At 34.0% G+C, this 27,607-nt stretch overlaps 1 protein-coding gene across 2 annotated transcripts; it reads left to right on the top strand.

The window, feature by feature from the left end:
* The first annotated feature begins 1,994 nt into the window (after positions 1-1,994).
* Positions 1,995-27,607, top strand: LOC110097158 (ubiquitin carboxyl-terminal hydrolase 8-like). Of its 2 annotated transcripts, XM_020823407.2 has the most exons (11): positions 1,995-2,336; positions 2,485-2,739; positions 3,374-3,500; positions 4,446-4,505; positions 4,601-4,696; positions 9,917-10,246; positions 10,423-10,563; positions 23,085-23,255; positions 23,577-23,834; positions 24,107-24,255; positions 27,010-27,607. In XM_020823407.2, exons 1-11 carry the CDS (start codon positions 2,251-2,253, stop codon positions 27,590-27,592), a joined length of 2,256 nt encoding a protein of 751 aa, XP_020679066.1. In that variant the 5' UTR covers positions 1,995-2,250; the 3' UTR covers positions 27,593-27,607. The 2 variants fall into 2 exon arrangements, with proteins under 2 accessions (XP_020679066.1, XP_020679067.1); XM_020823408.2 differs by lacking the exon at positions 23,085-23,255.

The following is a 27,607-nucleotide window of genomic DNA, read 5'->3' as shown; positions in this document are numbered from 1 at the left end:
AAAATTTTAAATAAAATTTTCAAGGGTTTTTGTTTGTTTTATTCTTTTTAGCAATCAATAATATTTATAATAAAAATTGTAAAAATAATTTTAAAATTATATAAAAATATAAGAAATAATTTTATAGGAAGGGAAATTCATGTGACCTGCTCCCACACCTTGCAAGTTGCATACAATTCGCTTGTGCCCACCATCGACAAGCAAGCTATCTACTCGAGCCTTGAGATGATTGTCTTTCTCTAACATTTTTGGGGCCCTCTAGAAATTTTTTTTTTATACTTTGAATTTATTTTTGACACTTTCAACATAAAATGAGATCACTATGAGCAATTGCAAAGACTTAAGAGCAATTTTTTTGCTCCAATCAATGCATGCAACATAAGAAATGTTAAAATTATTATTGAGGAGAATTTATTTAGTTTACAATCCAAAAAAGAACATCAAGAGAGTGATCATGCCTCATAATTTTTTTGTGAAGTTGAAATTTTATTTGTTAATTCTAAAAAAAAGGGGAAATGTTGCGTTATTAGAAAATCTATCTGATTATGCATGAATCTTGATGCAATGTTTCAATTAAAAATTTTTAAAATAAAAATTGGGATCATCATAACTCTATTTTAAGGAAACTTATGATTAAAATGATTGTTTTGATGAAATAACTTGACGACACCAACAGTGTGTTGACAATCATCCAAATGGACCTAAAATGAGCACCAAGTTTACAACCCTTCAAGCAATCAAACAATTTTTTAATTCTTGTATGCTAATAGTCAAATGAGTATTTTGATGAAAGGATTCAAACACACTGAATATCACTTAATTTCAAGATCATTAAGGCTTTATTTTATACGTCTTTCTTATTGTTTCTTAAAGCAGCTTTCTAGTTTAAAAATTAAATATTTTGTACTGAAAAAGTGCTTTAAGAAGCAGCAAGAAAGCTGTCCCAAACGAAGCTTAAGTCATTCACATGACTAAAAAATCTTATATAATCAACATGATCATCACATGTATTTTGATAGTTTTTTGGAAATTTGATTAAAATAACTAAAATGTTAATCTATAAAAACTTTAAATAAACACCAATTCTATAAATGTAAAGGTAGTTAGAATTTGAGAGTTATGAAGATTTGAAAAATCCTAGCACTCTACTTGATAATTGATGCCACAATTCATTGCCAATGATAGTAATTGCTCAACTATCGTCACTAGATTGAATTGCTTGACCACCATTGCTATAGCTCGATCACTTGACTATTGTCGTATGATCACTATCACTAGCCTATTATTGCACGAGTACCTTCTCTTAACTATTATCACATGACTATTGTCGTCCGATTACATTTGTCTGACCAACATTGCATGACTTTTATCTTTAAACTATCATGACCGTTTACTAACATAGATTGCCATCACCTTCTATCAATATTTATTATGCCTCCTAAATTTAGTAAACTATTATTTGAAAATGAAAAAGTAGGTTGGAATATTATGCCCAATTTTGATTAGAATGAGCTTAAAAAAAGTGACACATGATATTTCTATTAAATTTAAGGGGAATATATATATATTACTTTGGAGGAGTTAACACAATAATATTTTTGTTGTGATTTAGAGATTATAATGAAATATAAATAAATATAAAAATTTAAATATGAAATTTATAAATATATAAGAACTTTAGGGTATAAATGTAAATTCAAATTTAATTGGCATGAAATTATATGATTTTAATTTACAATAAAATTCAAAAAGAACGAAATAATTTAATATATGATAAAATAATAAATATTAAAATATTTATATGTCATTAAAAAATAATTATAAACAGATTAATAGATATACAAATTTAAGTCCATTTTAATAAAAATTGAATAGAATTTTTTTTTAATCTAAAAAGAATTTATTGCAAGGTCCGAATGCTCAGCAGGATCAAGTAAAAATAATAATAATAATAATAATAAAAAATCCTTACCAAAATATTTTCCTTCCAGAAGTTCAGCAGCCATGGAAGAGCCTTCCCAATCTCAATCGCTGTTCTCTTCCCGAAGGCTTGATAGAGAAAACATGCAGCAGCCCCTCTCTCGAAAAACATCCAAACGTCCAAAAGCCTAAACGGAGCTTTTAACGAAAAGTCCAAAACTCTTTGATTGAGCCAAACCCTTCGTCTCATTTATTCTCACCCTTTCAATTCCACTTCTGATCGCTTTGCCCCTCGAGTTTGGAGCGCATTCCGGTCTCTTGGCAAAATTTATGGACGGTCTCCCGCCCGATGACGCCGGAACTATCGATCAGACGCTATCATCCGATGACGACAGGGTTTATATGGTGCCCTACAGGTGCGCCTTCGAATCCGGCGATTCTCTTTCCATTTTCTGGGTCGGGTAGCTGCTGCGGCGGGAGATTGAAACCCTAAGGATTCTTCTCCGAGACTTTGCCGATCTTTCTTCGTCTCACGTTGTTTCCGCCTCGTGATTTGCTGATCAGGTGGTGGACGGAGGCGCAGGAGCTGGAATCCGAGCAGGGTACAGGCAATGTGGCTCGAGGGATCCCGTACATCGCGTCGCCCTCGCCATCCACTTATGGTGGACCGATGCGGATCATCAACAACATCTTCAACTCGGATCTGGTGTTTAGCCTCAGGCGAGATGATTGTCTTATGAATGACGATGCGGAGGAAGGGGTGTCAGAACGGAGCTATGCTTTGATTCCCAGTGATATGTGGTCGCAGGCGCTCAGGTGGTGAGTACAGCAAGAGTTTGTCATGATGTGTTTGATCCTTTGTTTTTCTTTATACCGTGGTATACGTTTCTGGAACTGTTGGTTACTTAACATTGATTGACTGCGTAATCTATGCTGCATTTTATCTGGCTGTCGGTGAACTGTGTGAGAGTTAGCCGGGCCAGGGGATTCTTATTATCCAACCTAGTAACAACGTGAACTTCAGCAGATTAGCAGGGTGCAGAGCTTTACAATTCCTTGTTTGATATGCTTTACCCTTTCTTTTAACAAACATTTACCTATGATTGCATGCTGGTGCTTGTTACAAATTTGAATTTAATTTCAGTGTGGAAAATTTTAGATAGGTAGACTGTCACTTGAATCTTTCTTTATTTCTTCTTCAGTTAAATTTATGTTGTTCAGTTTATCAGATTTAGAAGTTCTTTGGATTCAAATTTCTTCTTCAATTAAATTTGAATTTAATTTCAGTGTGGAAAATTTTAGATAGGTAGACTGTCACTTGAATCTTTCTTTATTTCTTCTTCAGTTAAATTTATGTTGTTCAGTTTATCAGATTTAGAAGTTCTTTGGATTAGCTAAATATTTTAATAATCCCTCTACTTAACTTTTGGATTAAGTGCTCCTTTTTCTGCAGGCATAGAGATGCCAACAGTGGAAACCTGATCTTCCCTGGGGACGAGTATGTTGATGTTTATCCCCTGAAGCTTAGAATTTCTGTCATAAGAGAAACAAGTGTAATGACAGTAAGGATCTGCAAAAGGGTAAGTCTTATTATCTTGAATGTTTTAACCACATGTAAAGTTTAGATCATGATAATATTGCTGAATTCAATGGGTATTGTTTTATCCCTTTTGGGCTATATAACATCTGCATAGTATTCTGCAGTTTGCAACTAGATGAATGCTTATTGAGCTTGTTGGGGCTTGTGATTTTGAACCTTTTTTTTATTTTTTTTTCTCTGTCAAGAACTGCTGTATGACATCATTGCCATTTTTACTTCTTTTAAATTGGCTATGGAGTCAAACTGATGACAATATCAGAAATCTTTTTAAATAGATTCTACCACCAAATCTCAATTTTTATAAAGATTTTTCACGAAATTTGGCAATAGTGATATCTGTATGATAACATTTTTCTTTGACTTAATCCACCTTATTTAACAACTTATTTTGGCATGCCGTGAGTTTGAGCTTCCCTAGTTTAATCTATTTTCTATTTGTACCACACAAAAGATGCTTATGATTTAAAAATTTATGATTAATACTTAGAATATTTATGTTATTAATATCTAAATTGCTGCAAACACTATGCAGATTAACTTATAATAATGCATTAACTATTGATAGAAATAAAATTTCTGTATGTTATTATGTGTAAAGTCTCTTGCATTTTGTAGGCATGCTTTCCTATGCATGAAGGTTTCTTCTGATCCAGGCTAGCTTTATCAGGCTCAGTTTCTTTTGAGCCATGTTAGCCTTTTCATGCCTAAGGTCTTACTTTTCATGTGACTTCTGTTATTATTTCTTAATCTTTAATGTTATCATCTGAAGTTTGCTTGTGATAATTTGTGCAAGCCTAATAGTAAGACATCTTCAAACTTAAAGCTGTTGAGATATTGTAATATATCATATGTATATTGTACATGCACTTCACTGGCTTATGATATGTTTTCTACCTCAATTTGTAACTACTCTAGTCAATTGCAGGACAATGCAGTTGAAAGTTATAAACGTGCATGCAAGATCTTCTCTGTTGAGTCTGATATGGTATTTTTCTATCTTAAAGACTGCTTATTTGCTTTTAACAAAAAAAATGTAAGTTTGAGGAAAAAATTCACTTGAGTTTGGTATCTTTTGATTAGGTGCGCATTTGTGACTTCTCTGGACAAACAAATCTTATATTGATGAATGAATGGAATAGATTGCCTCAAGATGGTCAAAGACTAATAAACCATGAGGTAGTAAGCCATCTATATGGCTTATCATCACTTATTTACTCCCCATGAAGAAATGCTTTTTTGATGTAAACATTATCATTCACCAATTTCACCAGTACGGTTTCATTGCTGCTTTTCATTTGGATATAAACTTACTACAGCATGATCTCCATGCACCTATTATTTATTTACTTGTCTAGATGTTATTTTGATATACTAGAACTTTTGCCTTTTTTAGTGGAGGAACATGATGCATTAAGAAACATATGCTGGGTTGGGAAAGGTTGTGATCCTCGATAATTTTCTTGAATGGGATAACAAGCAAAGCTATTCATATGGCATAAAGATGAAAAGTGAAGCTTTTTGTGGATCAGTATGGATCAGTGCATCTTGATCTCTTGTCATGTATATGCATATTTCTTATTATGGCTTGTTATGGGACTAGAAGCTTTCCTGTATTCAAATAAATAAATAGATCTTTTCACCATTAGATTTATTCAGTAATAATGTAAATAACAGTGATTCTAGGCATAATTAAGTGAGAATCAATGAATACCATTTAACAACATAGCATCATGATTTAGATTCTTCAGTTATGCACTTGGGAGCAAAGTTTGAAGGACCTTAGTTGGTTCGTAAGGAACTTATTTGTCTCAAACAATAACGATAAATTTTTTGTACTTTACTTTTTACTATTTACTACCTATTTTTGCACTTCAGCATTTGAGGTAAAGTTGGTTCTTTATGATGTTTGGTTTGAATTCATGCACATGTGTGCATTTGTGTACTTGTTAACTCTTCTTTTGGTGAGGGACAGTAGAGAGGATGAGCCTAGTGATAAAGATGCTCAAGTAGGTAAGCGCCAACATGTTGTTTTGAAGAAGCATCATCTAATATTAGAGACATTTTGAAGGGAACACATCATATGTATATATTTCAAATATTCTCTTTTGAGTTGCTCAACCATGTTATTCCCTAAATTTAATTTACTTCATAGTTCTTGCTTTGTGGGAGTTTCTTTAGAATGAATACTCTATGAGGAAAGGCCCTTTGGGTAACAGGAATTTGGATGCCCATCTATTCTCTTATGAGTTACCTCCTGGATCTTATTTGCTTCTCCTATGATTCTGTGATAACCTAAGTCATATTAAGTTATATGCTTCTAGTATAAAATGAGGTGAATCCTTCTTTTTGATGAAGATATGGACAAAAAAAATTTTCTTGGATTGATGGATGCTTTTGTCTTAATTCCTCACTAAACTTGTACAATCATGAATCATTTTGTGGGAATTCTCTTTCCATTGCAGATAGTGCCTATCTCTTCATGTATTATGCTCATACGCTTGAGTGTTGGAGAAGTCTTTGTAACATTTTGAAGATGTGCTTTTCTAACTTTTGTATTGTCTAGATTTCAATCATTTTGCTTTTAACATTTGTTTGAGTTGGATTGTGCATTCTAACTTGAGAAAGGAGCAGGGATAGCATGGGCCAATCTATGCAAAAGCATTTCTTGAGCATCAATTTTGTGTACATTCGTTCAGAAGTTTTTCGGTTATTTGGTTATTAGTATTTCTCACGTTTATTTGGAAGAGTTCATTGGGAGTTATTTCATAAGTTTTTTCTAGGATGTTCCTTGGATTCCATTAAAAAATGTTCCTCGAGTTTTCATTTTAATTGTGTTCGGTTGAGTTGTGGGATAATTGAGTTGTTTGGTTATTTTAAGTTGTGGAATTGTCTAGTTATTCAAGTACTTTGAGTTAAGTGGATCTTTTTTTGCTCCCTCTCACTTGATTGGATCCTATTTTACTCTATTCCATAATGCTCATCTTGACTTTGCCTTCTCAGTCACTTTAATAATTTTCCATGTGTTTGGCTCAGATCATTCCTTAAGAAGAGATGAATTTTTTAATCCTTATCAATCTAGATCATTTCAAACCCTATTTATTGACAAAAAGGAGTTTTAAATGAAGAAGCCCTTAAAAAAATGAAGAAGCCCTTAGTTAAGCTTTTTTGATAAGATCAGCATTGCTGATTGATATAATTGGGCTATTCTAGTTTGTTTGCTTGTTGTCTTGATAAGAGAAATTTTGGGGGAAAAGTTCATTCTTTATCCTCCCTTTTGTGTTGGACAAAACATCAAATAGAGATCAAATTCAATGTAGTTTGTTCATGCGTTGTGGGAGCTCTTCAAAATGAATCCTCTAGAAGAGCATCCCCATGGTTAGTTTGAATCCACTAACCCATCTATCCCTACATGTTACTATCCATTTTTAATCTTTTTTTAGGTTGACCAACCATGTATATGATCCTCTCATGTGGAACCCAAAGTCATATTAAGTTACATTTTCCCAATATATAATTAGGTGAATCCTTCTTTTTAGTATATATACGGGCTATTGGATTTTTGGATGTTCGATTGCCTTGCTTCATCACTTATGAAACTTTAGTGGCCAATGCTGAGGATATTCCTACTCTTTCCTATGTTGTATAGATCTCTTGACTATTGAAGATGCCTTTAGATCATCTTATGGGCATCTTCATTCCCTTTCCAAACCCCTAACTTGCTAGCTTTTAGTGCTTCAACTTATGATATTCTTTTGAGCTAGCCTGTGGGTTTTAGTAGGGTTCCTGGGCATTTATTCAGAAGGTTTCCTCGATCAGTGCAAAGCATTTCTTGAGCATTAATTTGGAATCATTCCCTAGACATTTATTCAGAAGGGTTCTGATATGCCAAGGGGAATCTTGGCCAAATTTTAGTTAGGGTTAGCAATCAGAATCACTAGTGAAGTTTTGGATTGCATCTCCATGAGATTCCTCATCATCTCCTCCAACCCCCCAAATCGGCTCTCCATCCGATTCTCCATGTTAGAAAATTTTCTTTCGATTCTTGAGAACTTCTTTTCCATCTCAAATTTGATTTGCTCCACTGTGCCTTCCAAAACATCCACCTTCTTTGCTTCCATCTCTCCAAAACTTCATTCTGATACCAATTTGTCGGGCCTTGGAAGTAAAAACAACAAAATAGATAGAATAAAAATGCAGGAATACAAATATTGGGGTTGATTTTTTATTACTTCTTCAACAATAATGAAAGATACAGTTGATCTATTATTCTAGAGGTAGATCGACTATATCGTAAAACCTAGCCGCCGCTAGAAAACTCATACTAAACCCTAGAAAATAAACTCAGCACATATCTCTCCCTTACTGGCTTATCCTAGACAAAACTCCCCCTTAAATATCCCTCACATACATTAAACACAATCAGAACCTTCATAAACAACATAAACACAATTGTGAAATTTTCTAAACAATTAAAACATTATAAACATCAAAAACATAATTAGGAAACCTTTATAAACAACATAAACACAATTAGTAAACTTTCTAAACAATTAAAATTCTTATAAACAACATAAACACAATTATGAAACCTTCCTAAACAACTCCCCCATGATTCCTCCTCCTTATATTATGAATAATAGATTCCCCCCGGGGGGAGGGGGGTGCTAAATCTTCCCCTCTGCTGCCCTTGGTCAGGCCCAACCAAAGGGCTGGTACAACCAGGGCTGGACCGGTCAGGTGGCCACCCCTTGGAGAATCAGGTTCCTCAGTTATTCACTCGGAAATGTCCCTCTATTGTTTGTTTGGAAGCATTCATTGGGCTTTTGTTAGATGGTGTTCCTTAAATATTCGCTTAGAAGTCTTCTTCGGGTATCCATGTGAATTATGCTCGTTGGAGCTGTGCGATGGCCAAGCCTCAAGGTCAAGTGGAGCCTTTTTGGTTCTTCATTGGATCCCGTATCACTTGTCATGACTCGGCCTGGAGGCTCAAAATAATGAGACGAGAACAGATGGTCTGACGAATTTTACAAATTCTTTCTATAACACTAAACACTCAAAAAAAAAAAAAAAAAACCCATCCAATTTTAACTTAAGAGCAACTAAAACAATTTTCTGTTGAACATATAAATCAGACAATATCCATTTTTAGTTGAACATCTTCTATACACATAACCTTCTTATTTAGCCATTTATTCAATAGAGGATTTATCTGAAATATTTCATTTAAAGGGCTTAGTTTTCAATATTAAACTCAGTAGTCAATTACAATTTTATAGTATAGTAGTAATAAAGTAACATGCATATAATTAATCATACTATGTCATCATAGTTTCATTTAATATGCATACGAGTATTTAATATAAATATGAATACTGTCAATCTTTTATCCATATAACATTCTTTAGGATTTTTTTAAATTTTTTTTTAAGTTAATCTCGTAACAAATCATTTATTTCAGTAGCACTGTTTAAATTTTATACTAATAGAGATACAATCTTTTATTTTTTCATTTTCAACCTTTTTCATTTATTGTGCATTTGTACATTGGGTCCCCAACTAGTACTATAAGGGGGTGAACTCTTGTAATTACATGCATTTACCATATACATTTCACTAACTTTCATTTCTGAAGAAGGGAGAGGGTATTTTTGCCATAGTACCTGGTGGAAATGATCTTTGCCTCTGAATTATTCCTGGTATATAATCTTGAAATTGGTTGCTTTATGTAACTAGTAACTACGGGCGCTTTGTTGTCATTCCACCTAGAGTTTAATCAGCATTACTATCTGATTCCTGATGAAACTAGGAAAACTTACTGTTATTATAATACACCAAACTCTCGACGAGGCTGGCAATGATGGGAAATTGGCCTTGATATGGTTTTGCATGTCATTCTTTTTCAGTTTTTCTTTAGCAACTTGACATCAGTTTTGCTGTTGATTCTTGAAATGTTTCCATATGAAGGGCACATCATATTATCAGATTTGAAATTATAATGGTTACGTGAGTTAGAAGGTTAGAAAAAAATTTTATGTACTCATGGCCTCACGAAATTTAATTATACCTTGATTTTATTCTAACACTCATCTTGGGACGGTACTCTTTTCTTTTTTAGCAGATTAGAACACCTTAAGCGAGATTTATGCTAGTTACTGTCATTGTCTTCTTATATGTCAGCTTTTGGGTCTAAAAGGTGAAATTTCTTTTGGAATATGGAGTAGAACTCTCTTCTTTCTAGATGATATTTGTAATTTATACTTGATTATGTAGTAAAGTTGCTACTCAGTGAACATGAGATTTTTAAATCATGCTTGATTTTTAAGAGTTTCATTTAGTATAACCTCTTTTATTTCAACCATTTCCAACTTTATTATTTTTCTAGTTTTGTCTTTGCAGATTCTTCTAGAGTTACAATTGCATGCTTTGTCAGAATCTTTAACTTGTAGAACTGAAGGGAAAAAGGATGATTTTCTGGTGCAACAATCTAAAATCTATTGCGGTAGCTCCATTTTGAGCAATGGTAGCACAACACGGGCTGAATATGATCTTTGTTTTGGAACCTCAAAGGGGTCTGTTTCTTTTGGATTGATTGGTCTAGAAAATCTTGGAAACACATGCTTTATGAACAGCGCAGTTCAGTGCTTGGCTCACACACAAAGGCTTGTTGAATACTTTCTTGGAGATTACAGCAGAGAAATAAATTATCAAAATTCGTTGGGCATGGGTGTAAGTTCACAAAACATGGAAATTTCCTTATGTTTTGGTTTTTTTTTTTGGTTAATTTATAAAATAGCCTATCTGTCTAGCTTATGATATGAAGATGTGGGTGGAGAAGTTCTATATTTTTGTTTTGAAGCATATTTTCTTCATTTGGTTTCTCAATTACTCTGATATTTCTGTAGGGTGAGCTTGCATTAGCATTTGGTGAATTGTTGAGGAAGTTATGGGCTCCTAATAAAACTCCAATAGCGCCAAGGGATTTTAAGGCAAAGCTTGTTCGTTTTGCCCCTCAGTTTAGTGGTTTTAACCAACATGATTCTCAAGTGAGTTATTTCTCTTGATCTTTAGTATCTCTTGATTTTTATCGCATTTATTCTTAAGAAATCATATTATGGTATCTTTATTGGGTAAGAAGTTACATATATGATATTTTTAGTTTGTCTTTCCCATCATATCATTATTGGGGTAGAATGTGCTTTGTTTCATATATTTTTCTTGTTTAACTTTTTTGTCCTATTTTCCCAAATCACCATGTTGCAAGCAGGTACTATTAGGTTTTATAGTTTTCCATTAGCCATTGTACGTTACAACTGATTGTACATGAGACTTCAAAGAGCTCTAAAAAACTCGAGAAGAGAATTTTCGCTCAATCTTTTAGGAACTTTTATTTAGTCCGGTGAACTTACGCTCTTCTACGTTCGGCCACCAATGTATTCACGCCACGTAGCATGAAGAAAAGTCGCCGACCCGACCCGCTGTATTTTGAGTTATCGCACGTGTTAATTTTTAAATGGAAGACATCGCAAACACTTTGAACAGCAACCTTCACCTTTTTACGGTGATTCGAATCCCTGTTACTGTTTACTTCGTTTTTAGTTTTCCAGCAATTCCTTCGGAGTTCTCCAGCATTTCCTTCGTAGTTCTCCAGCATTTCCTTCGTAGTTCTCCAGCATTTCCTTCGTAGTTCTCCAGCATTTCCTTCGTAGTTCTTCGTATTCTCCTTTCGAAAACCATCGCAGATATAATGCCTGAGGTTCGAAACGATTTACCGAAAAATTATCATTGTTATGATATTGTTTATCTCGTTATCAATCTAAAAGTACCGAGTTTTAGGAATATGGTAAACATTTCTGGTTGTTTTAAAAACTCGGTACGCATTCTAAAACTCGGTACTAATCGGTATTCGGTATTAGGTTTTGTTCGATTTTCTCGGTATTTGATGATGAAAACTCGGTAAACGTAGTAACTGGTTGATAAAACTCGGTACACATTTCGTAGACATGTTAGGTTTTCCTTAGTAAATCGAACAGAATCCTAAACGACGTGTATTTAGGGTTTAGGGTTCTGTTCTACCGTGTAACTAGGTACTCGGTACTCGGTACAACTTGGTACTCGGTACTCGGTATTTCTTGAAAAGAAACGTCAAATATCTAAAATATAACGGTTTGGGTCGGGTCGTCGGGCTGCTACGTGGCGTAAAATTAATGGTGGCCGAACCTATAGAAACATTCGGTCAGAGGACGTAATAATTGTTCATCTTTTAGAGGACTCAATATCTTGATGTAGGACATTTTAGGATCTTGGTTTTTTTCAACGGCTCTTTGGCTGTAATTATTTAGGATACTTGTGTATTTTAAGTTCTTTAGGTAATTTGGTTTGTTATAAAATAAACTCACGAAATCCTTTTTTTTGTGTTTGGTTGGTTGGAAAATCTCCTCATGATTTTAGTTGAAGGCACGGTCAGGATAGTGGCTGTGCATGATGTAGATGATGGGCATTGTGGGGACTATAGGGACAATATGAGTAGTAGTTGTGGATGCCTAATTGGTGTTGCTGTTGCGGGATCGGGCTTGCGGATGGCATCAGGTTGGGCATAGGGACAACATACTAGGAATGGAGTTCATTCATTGTTAAAATGTATATATTCCAATTTGCATTTTTGAAATGCATGCCATCAAACCAAAAACCCATTGAAAATGGTCTCGTTTGTGTATATTCTAAAATCCTCAAATATATTTCACTGTTTTTTTCACTCAACCAAACAACAAAAAATATAAAGTTTCTGTATTCCTAATGCAATATGCTCTTTGAACACTCATCCAAACAACTCTTGAATGCAAATTTTGGATGCGATGCACAAGAACATACTCGAGATAAAAACTTGCACTTCACCAACTCTTAGGCAGGCAAAATTGTCATCACTTTTGATGTAAATCAGATTAAACATATAACTTGCTGCAAATATAATTTAAAAATTGTGTAAAATTGAAATTATTTAAGAAATCTGAGGTCAAAATAAAATCATATAGTGATTATGATTCACAATGCAAGAAGAATAGCTAGATTGTAGAATATTTGTCTAAATTTCAGTACATGTAAAACTTATCATACCGTAGATGAAAAAAGCGAGGACAAAAGTTTTCAACTAGAAGATCTAGGTCATACTAGGATAAGCTTCCTGAAAAAGTTGCTTTCAAGGCTTGCATTGCGCTTGAAAAATTGAAATCCAACTAACACAAATATACGTGAAAAGTAGTAATTTTATTAAGCCAATGCTTAGGCTGATTCTTTTGAATTCATCTTGGGTCCTATTTATAATAAAAAATTCAATTTATAGTTTATACAAAATTCCATGTCATCTTTCTGATTCACATATAATGCAAAACAACTTCCTGGTTTAGGTAATACGTTTCTGTGGAAGAAACAAAGCAGCCACAAGTCCTGATTTCGCAACCTTCCAAATCTTCCCGCAGCTCCAGCAGTCTATGATTCTGTCGAATCCTTGAAGTTAAGGTTTCAACAGGTGGAAGCTATATATTAAGTAATTAGAGAACCACGGCGTGCCAGTTCCAGTGCTTAAAACTGCACCAACTCAATATGAACAGCAAACGAAAAACAGTTGTATGCTTTTTGGGCACCAATTAACTAACTATAAGCTTCCGAAGCTATAGCAAACAGCAAACAGCCACTTATAAACCAGCAAACAGCTACTTATAAACCAGCAAACATCAAACTTTTAAAAGGACAGCTGCAGCTTACCCATTTACAAGGAAAATTTTAAATACATTATAGAAAGTGAAACTTGCTTGCATGTAATGAATTATTTCATAGGCATGCTTACGACAAAATAAATTAGAAAATAAAAAGATTTGAAGCATAGACACCTAAATCAATGTTAAAATATACATCTCACTGCATATGATTTGTGTTTTTGATGTATATTGAATTTTATATTTACATTATTTTTCTTAATTTGCAGAAATTCAAATTATGAATTAAACATTTGATATGCACTATGTAAATATGGACATAACTAATGTGTTTTTTTGCAAAGTAATCCATGAATAATTACAAATAGGTATACCATGCCAATATAATATATATCTATAATATCCATTACCACTTGAGGACCCAATTTCATCATTTATAACTAGCCGCTGAGTTAAGACATAATTATCTAGTAACCTGCATGTGATTTCACAATGAGATAGAAAATGAGAAGCATCATTGATAGTATTAGTTAGTTCTTGTTAAAGAAATCAAACTGGATAGAAGATTAGATGAATTCCATAACTCTTTGAATTTTCAATCTATAGGAATTTATCCTAATTATTATTTTATGTGATTCGTTCTTTCTTGCTAGTAATTTCTTAAAGCTCAAATCGGTAACTTTCCAAAATTTAGATGTAACCATTATTTTATTTTGTTTGAGTTTTATATTCCCTGATCAGATCAGCCATAAACTTTTAATTGCTAAATCAAGTATTTAATTTCTTGTGATTAACTTCATACAAATGACTAATATCATATAAAGCAAGTAATGCAAATAAATAAAGGGGTATTAATAAAACCCATAATTACTTTCTGATAAATTAAATTAAAAGTTGACAATTTGCGCAATTATTTTATTCTTATATATACAAACAAATTTTTAAGAAAGCTAATTTGAATGGCTTAATTATTAGTTGTGATGATTTATTCATACTTAGAATTGATGAAATAGAGAAAAATTAATTTTCATGTTTTTTTAATGCATAAATTGAAATTGACGAGCTAGGTAAAAAAATCAAGGTACCAACTTAGTAGGCCCAAAGGTTGGAGAGCGCATAGGCGTTAACTAAAAAATTCGTAGTAGTAGATGCACTTGTGCATCCATGCATTGACACACATGATTGTGAGAGGGGAAAAGTAGCTAGGGCAAATATAGCAAGACGGGCATAGAAGCAGGGTGAACTTGCTCGGCCTTGAATATTGTGTATGAGAATGTCAAGCATAAAGTGAGTGCAGGTTGAGTTTAGGGAGAGTGACAAAAGTTGCAAGTGATTAAGATTAAATATATTTAGATTCTAATTGTAGTCTATGTTCATATATGTTCTTAGATTCAATTTTATTTTCACATTCAACTTCTAATTTAAAGTTATATTCATGAGTGATATCACTCTTAAATTCTATTTTAGAGTTGAATTCTAGCTCTGTTATAAGTTTAAGTTAATGAGCAAGTTTTAATGTATATGCATATTCAAATTCAGGAAAATTGGATGTAAAATTGTCTTGTAACAGTATATAAATTTTTTAATTAATATATCGTCTTTTGAATATTTGTGAACTACAATCTTTTCGATAAGATCATATTTTTGTGTCAATATATGTCTTGTAGGATTTAGAAGAGAAGCCAGTGATTTCTCCTTATGGAATTTAATTATAGGTTACATTAATCCTAACATAATGGTTGTAATATGCCTAAATATTCCAAGATCTGGATATAGCCTCAGGTAGTTCTTTTGGTGAATTATATAAGACCTCTAATGAACAAATATGGGAACAAATAGTCCATAGACAAAAAAATGTTTAGCTATAAGATATGTAAACCATGCATAACATTCAAGCACACAATATCCATTATATTTGTAATTCTTAAATTGGTTTTGTAGTTGGCCACTATTCATTGAATGACAAATTTTGGTCTTTAAGTTTAGTTTTCATTATCAACCCATTTAGCTTAGAAGCAACACCTTACCAATACTTGTAATATTTAGTATTGGTGTTGAATTTTGCCTCATATGAAGAGTTTTGGATCATTTTGTTTTTTTATTGTACTCCCCTTTAGGGAGGATATTTTTGATGGTACAGCTTGCTGTTATTTGTCTTATTAAAGATGTTAAGATTGAAATGATTAGAAGAAATGCATTAATAGACTAAATTTCACAAAAGAATTTGGGAAAGCTTACTTACCTATTGGTAGTCTAAGTTACCTGGATTGAAACTATTATTTAACTGCCATAATGATATTATCAGATTGTCTGCTTTTTTGAGACATAACAAATATTGTGTAAAACATCGAGTTTCCTAAAGGGCCCTAGACCAACATTTGAATCAATAATAGAATAATTACTATTTAATTCAGCTTGGTAAAAAAATTGTTGTTAAATTGAATTAGTTGATTATTACTAGCTTGACATTATATTTGCAATTAGTTAATTTTTGAAACATCCAAGTGTTAGCTATTGTGTTTCAATAAAATGAATTTTTTAGTGACTCAGAAGCATTGGTTGATGATTAAGTTCAAAGGATCATATGCATATTTTCATAGGATGCTCTCATGGATTTCAAGTGGGGTTCTCTATTGATTAGAACTCAATACTATGCTTGTTAGATCTAGTCTAATACAATGAAAAAGCAAGAAGCATACGCTTATTGTTTGATCTAGTCCAAATTTGCAGGGTGATGACATAATACCATGGGAGTTGGTTTGGTTAAAACTAGTTGAACTCTCATTTGGTTTAAAAAAGTTAATGAACATGACATGTGATAACTAGGTTGCAATACATACGGCTTCCCATCAAGATTATTATGAATTCACAAAACCATTGATGTAAATTTCATCTTTTCTGGAATAAATGCAAAAGGTGATTCACACAATTTTTGTGATGATTAAGAGTTTAATCTTCTTGTGTCTATTTGCGAAATAAATTATTAGTATCGTAGTTGGAAATTAATGTAACAAGCTTCAAGTTTTCGTTTTACACTCCTGCTTGAATGAATGCTCTATGCTCAAAGTGTTGGGGACTTGCTGAATGAAGTGGGTTATTAAAAGAGAAATAATTGACTCTTATATATTTATTTTGTTATGAGAAATGCTTTAGATGGGGATAAATGATATTCAACAACTAAATTATGTTGAGCAAAATAAAAAAAAATTGAAATTACATTGCATTTCAATTTTGTAAATCTTACTAAATATATTATTTTAAACTATTGCAATTAATCTACTTAAGTTCATAGCATGTATAGTCAAGGGATATAATCTTTAATGCTATTTTATTTCATTATCATTATTAAATCATCTCTGCTCTTTTTTGGCACTGGATTTATAATCCTTTCGGCCTTAGTTTTTTTTTGGAATCTTCTTCTTGACTATGTACAACTCTAAAGCTTAAAGTTCTTGTATCAACATTTGATGAATTTGTTTCCAATTGCACATGCTTGACTCTTTAACTCTTGATGCTTTTTATATCACCTTATATCAAATTATCATTAATAAAGCCAAACCTTTTAACATTTAAGATATTAAAATGATCTTAAATCAAGATAAGACGGTCAAGAAGAAGATTCCAAAAAAAAAAAAAAAAAAAAAAAAAAAAAAAAATCAAGATAAGACGGTCGCCTCTGTCTACATCCTTAAGACAACATGGTTACCTTGGCTTGATTTAGCAATAGTGTTTTTATTTGATGCTATGTCTTCACGTTGCTGTTGACATAAAAAATCACAAGTTTTCTAATATTGTTTATGATATCTATAAGCCTAGAATCAATTATTTATGTTTTTTTAATAGAAATGAAAAATATAGCAATAACAGGATTAGGATGTGTATGACTTAATCCCCCATTATTATTCATCTTTGCTCTCACACAAGAAGGCGAAACTCGATCTGCTCCCATAGTTCCCTATGTTGTCTTCACCAAGACCACACATTAGCACTCGTCCTAGGCCACATTGCTGCACCATGCACATTTAGAAATATCTAGCAATGATCAAGCCCTATTGTTGCCTAAACAACTCTTGTGGTTATAAATACCCTTTAACATAAGAGAAGGATTACATTGAGTTGCATCTTCAGGTTGGCTCTAAGCCTCAGTGTCTCTGATGAATATTCTTGATCATTGTTGCTGCAATCGATAAACCTTCGATGAGCTCCAGCAAAGCCTTATCTTTTTTATTTTTATTTTTATTTATTATTATTTTTTAAATTTTCTCTTCCTTTGACCATTGATGCACACGCTAATTGACCCTACAAGGATATCTTTGATCTTTACTAAATATTGAGAAGTTTCTTTTAATTTATTTGCTGACCTCTAAGAAGTTGAAAAACATCCCCATTGCCAGACCTTCAGTAGGCCCTTATAGCTCTATGAGACCATTAATAATACTTGACTAGAGGAAGGAGATGAATCATGTGGTTCAGTCCTCTCCCCGATCCCCTAATCCTCTTTTGCAATCTTAGTGTCGGGCCTAATGAAAAATTAAATAATGGTTTGTTTAAAGTCAGTTAGGTTAGCCAAGCCTACTGGATTAGTAGGTGATGAGGACATCGTCAGCATTTTCGACGCCGGAGATCGACGGCCACGAGCATGACTTGTATTTTGTCATTTTATGTAGTAGCGTATTTTATTTTGATGTTTTTTCCGTTTTTGCCCTTATGGGCATTTAGTCGCTTATGTAGCCCGGAAGGGCATTTGTGTCATTTTTTTTATTTGCTCATTTTGGCCTATTTATATGAGGCCTCATGCATTGTAGTTTCAGTTTTTGATGAATAAAAATTTGCCTCTTATGTTCTCTTTGTGAGTTCAACGATCTCTTAGTGAGTTCGCCGGAGAAAACTAGATCTCTTAGTGAGTTCTAGTTTTCGAATTATCCCACCTTGTGGAAATTCAAGGTGAATATATTCAAGGTTAGCAATTCTGTGGTGGTCCAAATCCCTAGATCTTGTTTTCTCTCCTCCTTTCCCTGCATTTGTTTTCGTTTAGCCTTGGCCTGATCAAACCTCCGGCCACTTTGGCTGCCATCCCGCCGGCCAAGCCTTTCTCCAGGCTTTGGCCCTCGATCCAGACAACCCCGTGCAAGCCATTCCCCCTCCTCCTTACCGATTCCCAACTCCACAAGCCAGCAGTCCAAGCCGTGAGCTTTTCTTCCCCAAATCACCGAAATTCCACCTGCAGCCTTCACCGCTGTTTTCCCTCTGATTTTCCCAATCCGTGGGATGTCAACAATTAATGCTAGATTAATTGCTTAATCCATCAGCCCCTTTTTTTCAGCCAACAGTTACCAGCAATTAATTCCATTTGAAATTCAGACTCCAATTTTCCCTCTCATGTCAATTTCAATTTGGGAAGTTACTTAAGGCCCAATTAAATCTGAAAATAAAATTCAGATTTAATTGAATTTCGTACTTAAACTTGGGCCCCACTCTCATAACTCCTAAATCTTTCTCTCCCATATGGCCGGCCACCTCATCCCTTTGCTCCTCTATGGAATTGCCACATCACCACCTCTTAAATGCCCCCTCTCACATAATTAATTCCAGATTTCTTCAGTTTTAATTTCAGATTTTCAAAAAAAATCTGAAACTGAAACAGCTTCCCTCTATTCCGTTGTTATTGAGTTTTCTCTTCCAAGAGATGCAAACGTGAGTTCCCTAAACTCTTTGCACGTGGCCCTCAACCTTCCCCTCATCTTCTACCGGCTGCCCACTCCTCTTTCCAGCATGGGAACTTGCTAGCCGACATCCAGGAAAGCTGCAGGCTACGGTCCAAAGTGTCCAGTAGCTCCAAGAGTGGACCGAATCCTGGCATACCCATAGTGGGTGCTGCCCAGGAAGCTACCTATCCTCGAGCGACGATCTAAAGGTCTTTCTTCCTCGAAGTGGCCTCGGTTCTAATGTGGAGACGCTTCTTCCGCTAAAGCCTAGATTAGTGAGCGTATGGGCTCTAAAGGTGAAAGTTCTCTTTATTAATTCGTGGATTTTTGTTTATTGTCGTAGCATACAATTATTCCTTGCATGTTTTTGAATTGATTGGTTGATCGAATGTCGCTCTTCGTTGCCTAAGCGAGTTAAGACTAAGAATTCTTAGGTTCACTCTTTTGTTACAAATGATAATTTTAATTTGGCCTACTTTGTTCAAATTGCTCTCTATAATTTCCTAAAGTAACTCCCTCGCATGTACGTTTCACATCAGTAGGCTTGTTCTTTATCAATAAAGTAGGCCTTATGTACTGAATATGCCCATTGGCTTGACTGCTTGTTATTGACTTAAAATTACTATTACCATGGCAACTTAAAATGACCTATTAGTGGCTTCAATTTGGCTTTGGGGTTAGAAGGGTTGGGTTCTTTGGGGGTATGGTTGTCCACATGCTTGCCATGCCAGTGCTATGTGATAAAATAAATGCGTTCACCATATTAACAATTAAGCTCATCATGCCTACGTGGCATGCCGCATGCCACATGGCACCTGTTGGGTTACTATTTTAGTCAATTACCATATGTCATGCCCTTAATCACACCATGTGCCATTTGATTGCTCGACCACATCACTCTTCTAGGAAATTCAAATTTTATAGCATTAATTTTGTTGGGCATTTTTGCGTTGAAAAAATGTTAAAAGAATATTTAAATCTACATATTTATCTTAACTTATAGAAAATAAAAAAACTAAAAATCCATAAAAGTTTTAAAAATCCTCAGAAAATCTAAAAAATGACATGACATTTTGATAGTGCATTTCATATTTTTATTTCAATGAACTTTGCAATGCTTATGATAATTTATAGAAACTTAGGAAAATAATATATAATATTCATATAGATAGGTTAAAGTTTGAAAAAAATTTAGCAAAGTTCTAGAAGGTTTAAATCAATTCCGTTGAACTTTGGACAAAGTTAGTCGGCCGTGATGACTCCTCAGGTTGATATTTTAAGCATTTTCCTTAAATAATTCCATTTCATTTGTGCATTGAATTTCTTTAAAAAATGTGGTACTTTATTGGTAGTCTTATATGGCTATATGACAGCATTAGGAAATTTTAACACAAGGTTCCATCCTGGAGGTTCTTAATGTTTCAAAATCTATGATATACCAAAACATACATGATATGATATGGACGTTGGGGGTTGGACACATGTATTATTAAAAGTATAAGACAATATCACATATTGAACATGACATATATATATATATATATATATATATATATATATATGCAATTTGGCATGCATGCATGCATATAATGTATATATGTATGTATGTGATAAATTTGTATGTATGATAAATTTTATTCTTCTACAAAACAAACACTATAGAATGGAGACAATCTAAACAAATTAATTTTTAAAGGAAAGTTTAAGTTGTATTTTCTTTAAATGGCCTATTAGTTTTCAGCTTCATAATTTTTCCATTCATATCATCACTATTTCCTTAACCCATTCAGTACATTTAAAAAGATATGAAGGCATTAATGATGTTTTGATCCCAAGGGATAAGACTAAATCAATATTATCTTTACCTCATGGGGTGATATGTTTTCTTCTTTGGCTCCCATGCAAATGTGTAAACTTAATTCACATCAAATTCCACTTTAAGGGATAGCACAACTGCGTCAACTTCCTAAGGCGTGATATGCATGCTATTTTAGCTTTCCCCCTAAAGGGTGATAGAGATTCATACTAGTTTCCATTGAAAGAGTGATATTAAACTTACATTGATGACTACCTTAAAGGATGATATGAGATTAGGTTGGGGCCGGGGCAAACCAACTTTAATTTTCAAGGAGGGCAAATTTATAAGTAAATGTGTAGATATTTCATAGATATGTCAGGGGTCCAAGGGGGCAGCGCCCCCTGGTGGGGTTCGTTATGTTTCTATTTTTGGATTCTCTTTAATATTTTTCTTTGTATTTGGTTCATCGTTCCCTAACAATAACACCTCTACACAATGTGTTTAATTATGCTGGGGGCAATTGCCTAAAGATCATATCATTTTATAACTTTTAGGGGGGGGGGGGATTACCTAAAAATCCTTGTAATAAAGACTACAAAATAGATAACGGGGGACAAATTACCTAAAAAATCATAGAATAAATTTTTTTAGGCCCCCCGCCCCCCCTGGGGTTTAGGTAGATCGCCCTTGGGTTGGGGGTGTAAGTGAGCCGAGTCGGCTCGAGCTCGACTCGTTAACGAGCTCGCGAGCCGAGCTATGAGCTCGAGTTCGAGCTTGATGAGGCTCGGCTCGGGAGCTCGTTAGTCTGCTCGAATAACTATAATTATTTTTTAAATAATTGTCATTTTTATTAAATATGAATATTAAAAAAAATATTGGAAAAGACAAACTAACTTGCATCTTTTAAAATATTAGAGTTGAATGTTTAAAAGTATATAAACTATTAATTTTATATTTCTAATCAACCACTTGCAGCTTTTAAGTGGAAAAGACAAGTAGGAAGCAAATCTACTGCAATTTTTTAATAAATGTGGTGCTGTTTTTTTTTTTTTAAATCAATTTTAAAAATAATAGAAAGCAAACCTCTTGCAAAACTTCTGTTGTGCATGCGGAAGAGATTGTGATTCGGGCTGAACAAGCCAACCTGTACTCGTAAAATCTTTGCGGATTGCGAACTGTGGAACGGACGGCTCGCGAGCGGCTTGCGAGCTCTTTTATAGTGGGACGAGCCGAGTTCGAGCTTTTCATTTGAGCTCGACTCGAGTTTGAGCCTAGTTCGAGCTTAGAATTTGGCTCGCAAGTTGAGCTCGAGTTAGGTCTGACTCTAGCTCGACTCCACTCGTTTACACCCCTAGATTAGGTACAATGAAGCACATCAGTGTGGCAAAAAACTCCCTTGTCAGTCATTTCACTCTACCTCAGTTTTGTACGAGACTATGACTTGGATGGATAACCCATTGTTGTTAAAGTTGTGTTAACAGTCACAATAAAGGCTTATTAACTCACAAGCTCTGAAGTCTCAACAAGTTTGATGCCTCAGTGCTAACACTCATAACAAGTTTTTAGACTTGATTCCTGTAGTTAAAACTCCCTAACTTAAATCTCTTGGATGATGGAATTATGAGATCTTAATATTGCTTGTCATTTCTCTCCTTCCCGCAACTATTTCCTGCACACAACATGACAGTGAAACATGAATAATAAATAATATCAGCATGAATTGAGTGGTCGCCATAGAGTTTTCCTTAAAGAGTGAGTATTTTGAAAACTAAAGCTATAATTTTCTTAATTGAGATTTCTCTCGTGTAGGAAGGGATAAGTCATTATGCTTGCTTGAGATTATAGTAAGTCTCAATATCCAAATCTAAATGAATCCGCTTGTCTTCATTGAGGGAAGTTTGGTTATATCAATTTAGATTTTTGAAAAACTCCTTTGGTTTCCTTCTTCAAGATTTCAATTGTGAGTTTTTTTTCTATAGAAGCCTACAGTTACCTTGCAATAGTGTCCAGGCAAGTGCCAAGCCCTCTTTTAGTAAATCTTAGGCAAGAGTAATTATTCTTTTTGTAAATTGAAGTTTTCCTATTCTATAAACACCTTATTTAATTTTATGTTTAGCTATCTTTGTGTCTCTCCTCTTTATTCGCAATGACACAACATCTAAATAGGCAAAATTGATGCGCCAAAGTGCTTTTTATTCTGTATTATTATTATTATTATTGTCAAGCTTATCATAATTTATCATAATTATTGTTGTTTTTGTCCATTTTTTCTCCCTTAAGGAGACTAGGAATTCAGATAGGACCATTAGATAAGTACTGAAATAAGCTGAGGTTGTGCTGTTGTTTTATAGGAACTACTTGCTTTTTTGTTAGATGGTCTCCATGAGGATCTAAATCGTGTAAAGTGCAAGCCATATGTTGAAGTTAAGGATTCAGATGGCCGTCCTGATGAAGAGGTAGCCAATGAATACTGGCAAAATCATTTGGCTCGAAATGACTCTGTCATAGTTGATGTTTGTCAGGTGAGCGTTAGTGCATTTGGTTATCCTATTTTTTGCACCACCATGCTTAGATTGTTTGTACTTCGTACAAACCTGTTGTGCAATGTCTTTGAATTCCATGTACTGGCCATTTTTGTTGAGTGAACCAGGCAACCCTGTTTGTCCAATTTCATGTTTTTTTTTTGCTGCAAGAGTACTTTATTATTGTATCTTCTCATTTTCTGTCTTAACATTTTAAGCATTTAGTCTTCTACTCAAAGTAAAATTTATGGCCTACAGTTTTAGTCAATGGTTTGCACTAATGTCAAATGTTGTATGTTGGGACATATCTTTTCATTTCAGGGACAATACAGGTCTACATTAGTTTGCCCTGTCTGCAACAAGGTGTCTGTCACATTTGATCCATTCATGTACTTGTCCTTGCCCCTTCCTTCATCTACAACACGACCAATGACCGTGACGGTCTTCAGTGGTGATGGTAGTGCTCAACCTTCTTCATATACAGTAAATGTGCCCAAAGATGGAAGATGCAAGGACCTTATTCATGCGTTAAGCAATGCTTGTTCTTTGAAAAATGATGAAGTCCTTCTGGTAGCTGAGGTATTCAGTCCGTTTTTTTTTTAATTTAATATATTTTATATTAAAAAAGGGCCTACATAATGCATGAGGCTTCCACCAATGTGTGATCGAGGCAGTAGCTCATGTATTTAGGCTTATCCCGTGTTGTTAAATGATTGTTTTATAATTCTACCCTTGACCTCATGTATGTAGGTTAACCTCCCTAATCATTTTATAGAATCAACTTTGAGATGCTATAACATTTAGTTATGTATTGTCTGTTTTCAGTATTTGCTTACTAGAGTTTTCTGTAGGTTTTTGCTAGTCGTATCATTCGTTACCTGGAGGATCCATCTGATGTACTTACCTTAATTAGAGATGAAGATCAGCTCTCAGCATACCGGCTTCCTAGAGTCAAGGAAGAACTCCCACTGGTTGTATTTACTCACCAGCGTGAGCAGGAGTACGTTTATTTATCGGTGAACTTGTTCAAAAGCTGAAAAACTTATTATTAGTTCTTCATAATTAATTTTTTCAAAGACTCTTGTTGCCCAGCTTTGTAGTGCTTACAAGTGAATTTTTTTCTGAACTATTTGGAAGAGTTCTAGTTACATCAAATTAGGTGTGGGTTATTGAAGTTAGCTACATTAAGGCAGATAACTAGACGTTATGAGGCTGAAAGGACAATTGTGAGTAACTGAGGGCTAAAGATGATTGAAGCCCAATGGCATGATGCATTTTCTTTATGATAATCTTTTGAATTTTATATTTTTTTATCGAGCATTTTAATTTATTGCAGTGAGAGAGGTTAAGATGTAACTCTTTGACTGTACTCCCGAGCTAGTATCATCTTACATTTGGGCAGTTGCATTAAGCGTGAGGTGCAGTGAAGCCCAACCTAAAATTCTCATATTTCTTGGGCAATAAAGTTGCTCCGCATTCATTCTAATTAGTGAAAACGTCATGCTTGTTAGAAAGATTTAGATACAGAATATGGACATGACATGATGTGTCAGAGACACTTAGACTGGAAGAAGTAGGACATGAATATGAATATTATTTTGTACTTTTATTATCTATTGTGAAATGTATGCGCTATGTTGCACCGATACGGAAACGGCGACACGGATACGACACGATACAGATACGGGAGACGTCAATTCTTAAAAATACATGATACGGGTACGGCGCGGACACGGCATCATAATTTATAAATCATACATAAAAATTAAGAAAGCAATCAAAGCATAATATTTGAAATTATAAAAAAAAAAAATGACAACAACATCATTTGTAGCCTTGTATCTTATAATATCAAAATATAAGTAAGCATTAAATGTCTAGTACAACAACAAAAGCATAAACATAAATTGTCTAGCACATAAAGTTTCAACTATTCAATAGGATGAATGATATGATTAGCTTCTTCGGTGGTTTGTCTTTGAACTTCTATATCATCTTCAATAAATATCATAGCTTTTAATTCAGGCTCATGAAGTGAAAGATTAGTAATTTCTAATATTCTTATATCATCAAGAGACTCAAATCCATCTCGGAAATGAGAGAACTTTGCCTGCAACCGCGGAAGTAAATACGACACATTTTTTTTTTTCGAATTTCTTTTTGTTTTTCAACGGACACGTGTATCGGATACGTGTGTCCTTTTGAAATTAAATAGTATTTTAATTGTATACGTCTTTGGCATATCCGACACGTATCGGTGGAGTATCGGAGGCGTATCCGTGTATCGGATACAACACGCCTTCATAAATAGGTGTATCGATGCAACATAGTGTATGCGTTAGAATACTTCTTAAAATCCATTTTAAAATTTAGCGGGTGGCTTTGAGGAAATGGTTTTGTTGTTTCTATTGTGAATTGCTGGTCTCTGGTTAAAATCATGAAAGCAATCTTTGTGCAATGAAGAGTAAGCTTGTGTTGATCAACTACGTTACTACACCCATGCCTTGTATTGTGGGCAGCCTCTTGCTCTGCATAGCTATTATGCCTAAACTTTTATTCAAACAATAGCATGTGATGAGACCTAACATGTACTGCGTAGAAGGTTAGCTTAAATTTTTAACAATCATAGATATCAGCACCTACAATTTTTTTGCGTACATGTCAAAATTTGAAAATTCTGAAACAAATGATTATTGGAACTTTCATTTACTGCTTGGATGTTAGAGTTTAAAGTTTAGACCATTAAAGAAATCACTTTAGAGATTACATCTATCAAGAAAATATCTTTCCAGTATAGATCTCTTATCAAATGTCTAGAAAGCTGTAAATAGTTTCACTAATGTTTGTAAAGAGAACATAAAACAAGACATGATGTGCAATGTTACTGTTCTCTGATAAAAGGGCTCAAAATTTGTCCGAAAGTGTCTGATTGATGGCAGTATTTAGCTTGTTCTTTCCTATAGGGACATCCCTTGTACGTGCTTTTATATTTGGCCGAAAAGGGCACTGAATGCTAGTTTCAAATCAACTTGCATATTGCTATGGATTTACTTTTTTCAGAAGATGCTTGTTTCTTCCCAACATTTTTTGTTGTGGAGACCTGACTAAAAAACACGGAATGCTTGTTTCAAATCAGCTTGCATATTGTTATGGATTTACTTTTTCAGAAAGCATTTGATCTTGTTTCTTCCCTACATTTTTTTTTGTGGAGGCCTTCTGACTATTTTTTTGATCATGATGTCGTGTAAAGTGTTTTACTAGTTTATGATACAACTGAATGCTCTTATGTTATTCATATGATAAATCTGTTTTAAGAAATTTAGCTTTTTTTATAAGGGAGAATTATCCATATACTACTCAAATATTTTTTATCCATATATCTAACACCTATAGAAGAAATACTATCAAAATCATATGTTGTAATTGTCGCAGTCAAATCATTGATAATTTATTAAAAGTTAAAATTACATGTTTTAGTTTTATTGAAGTCTTGTGAGTTTGGGGTGGTATTGTTGTAAATAGAATTATGTGCAATAGTTATATAATTACCCAAAATTTAGGCATTACACAGGATATTGTCCTCTTTTTGGTTCTCTTCATGAAACTCCTTATACTTTTACTATTCTTATATGGTATTCATCGAGGCATGCTAAATTTGAGGCATGCTAAATTTGGGTGATGATATTTGCTGTTGCAGAAATATAATTTTTGTATATGGCTTTACCGTTATTGTGTTTTTTTTTTGTATTTCCAGACGTTATATCCACAGTGTTCTCGCCCCAGTTTGGAAGGCACTTGGTGTTCCTCTAGTAGGAAGGTTAACGGATCCTCCATCTGGATTTGCAATTCGCAGCCTATGCTTGAAGTTGCTGATTCCATTTCTCCGATTCTCAGCTATTGCCTGTAATGCTGATGAAGCAAATGAAAGCATTTCTTTTGATGAAGTTGTTGAGATGGATGCTGATCTGTCTGATAGTAAAGGTACTATTGATGCCGAAGAAGACGGGCAAAATACTGAAATTCTCCCGGATAATTTTCTGTTCTTCTTAACGGATGAAAAGAGCCAAAAGATGATATCCACGATTGAAATGAATGAGCTAGAGTTGGTGGCAGAGCCACATAAGAAACTACATGTGCTTGTCTGTTGGAAAAACAAAACAATAGAAGATTATGACATATCTCTTCTCAGTTCCTTGCCTGAGATTTACAAGTGCAGCATCTTCACAAGGAGACCCCAAGAACCTGTTTCATTATATGCATGCTTGGAAACCTTTCTGAAGGAAGAACCTTTGGGACCAGAGGACATGTGGTATGCAGTTAGTTCCTGTTTTGTTTAATTTTCAAATTTAAGT

Source organism: Dendrobium catenatum, unplaced genomic scaffold (genome assembly GCF_001605985.2).
Source record: "Dendrobium catenatum unplaced genomic scaffold, ASM160598v2 fragScaff_scaffold_1024, whole genome shotgun sequence".
Classification (NCBI taxonomy): domain Eukaryota; kingdom Viridiplantae; phylum Streptophyta; class Magnoliopsida; order Asparagales; family Orchidaceae; genus Dendrobium; species Dendrobium catenatum.
This window is presented reverse-complemented; position numbering and strand designations above follow the sequence as displayed.

Bases quoted from the DNA above. Each gene is read 5' to 3' on its own strand.
- LOC110097158 (XM_020823407.2), top strand. From the start codon at position 2,251: ATGGACGGTCTCCCGCCCGATGACGCCGGAACTATCGATCAGACGCTA. The intron at 10,247-10,422 runs GTAAGTTCACAA...ATATTTCTGTAG, and splicing joins AAAATTCGTTGGGCATGGGT to GGTGAGCTTGCATTAGCATT. The intron at 24,256-27,009 runs GTACGTTTATTT...TTGTATTTCCAG, and splicing joins ACTCACCAGCGTGAGCAGGA to ACGTTATATCCACAGTGTTC.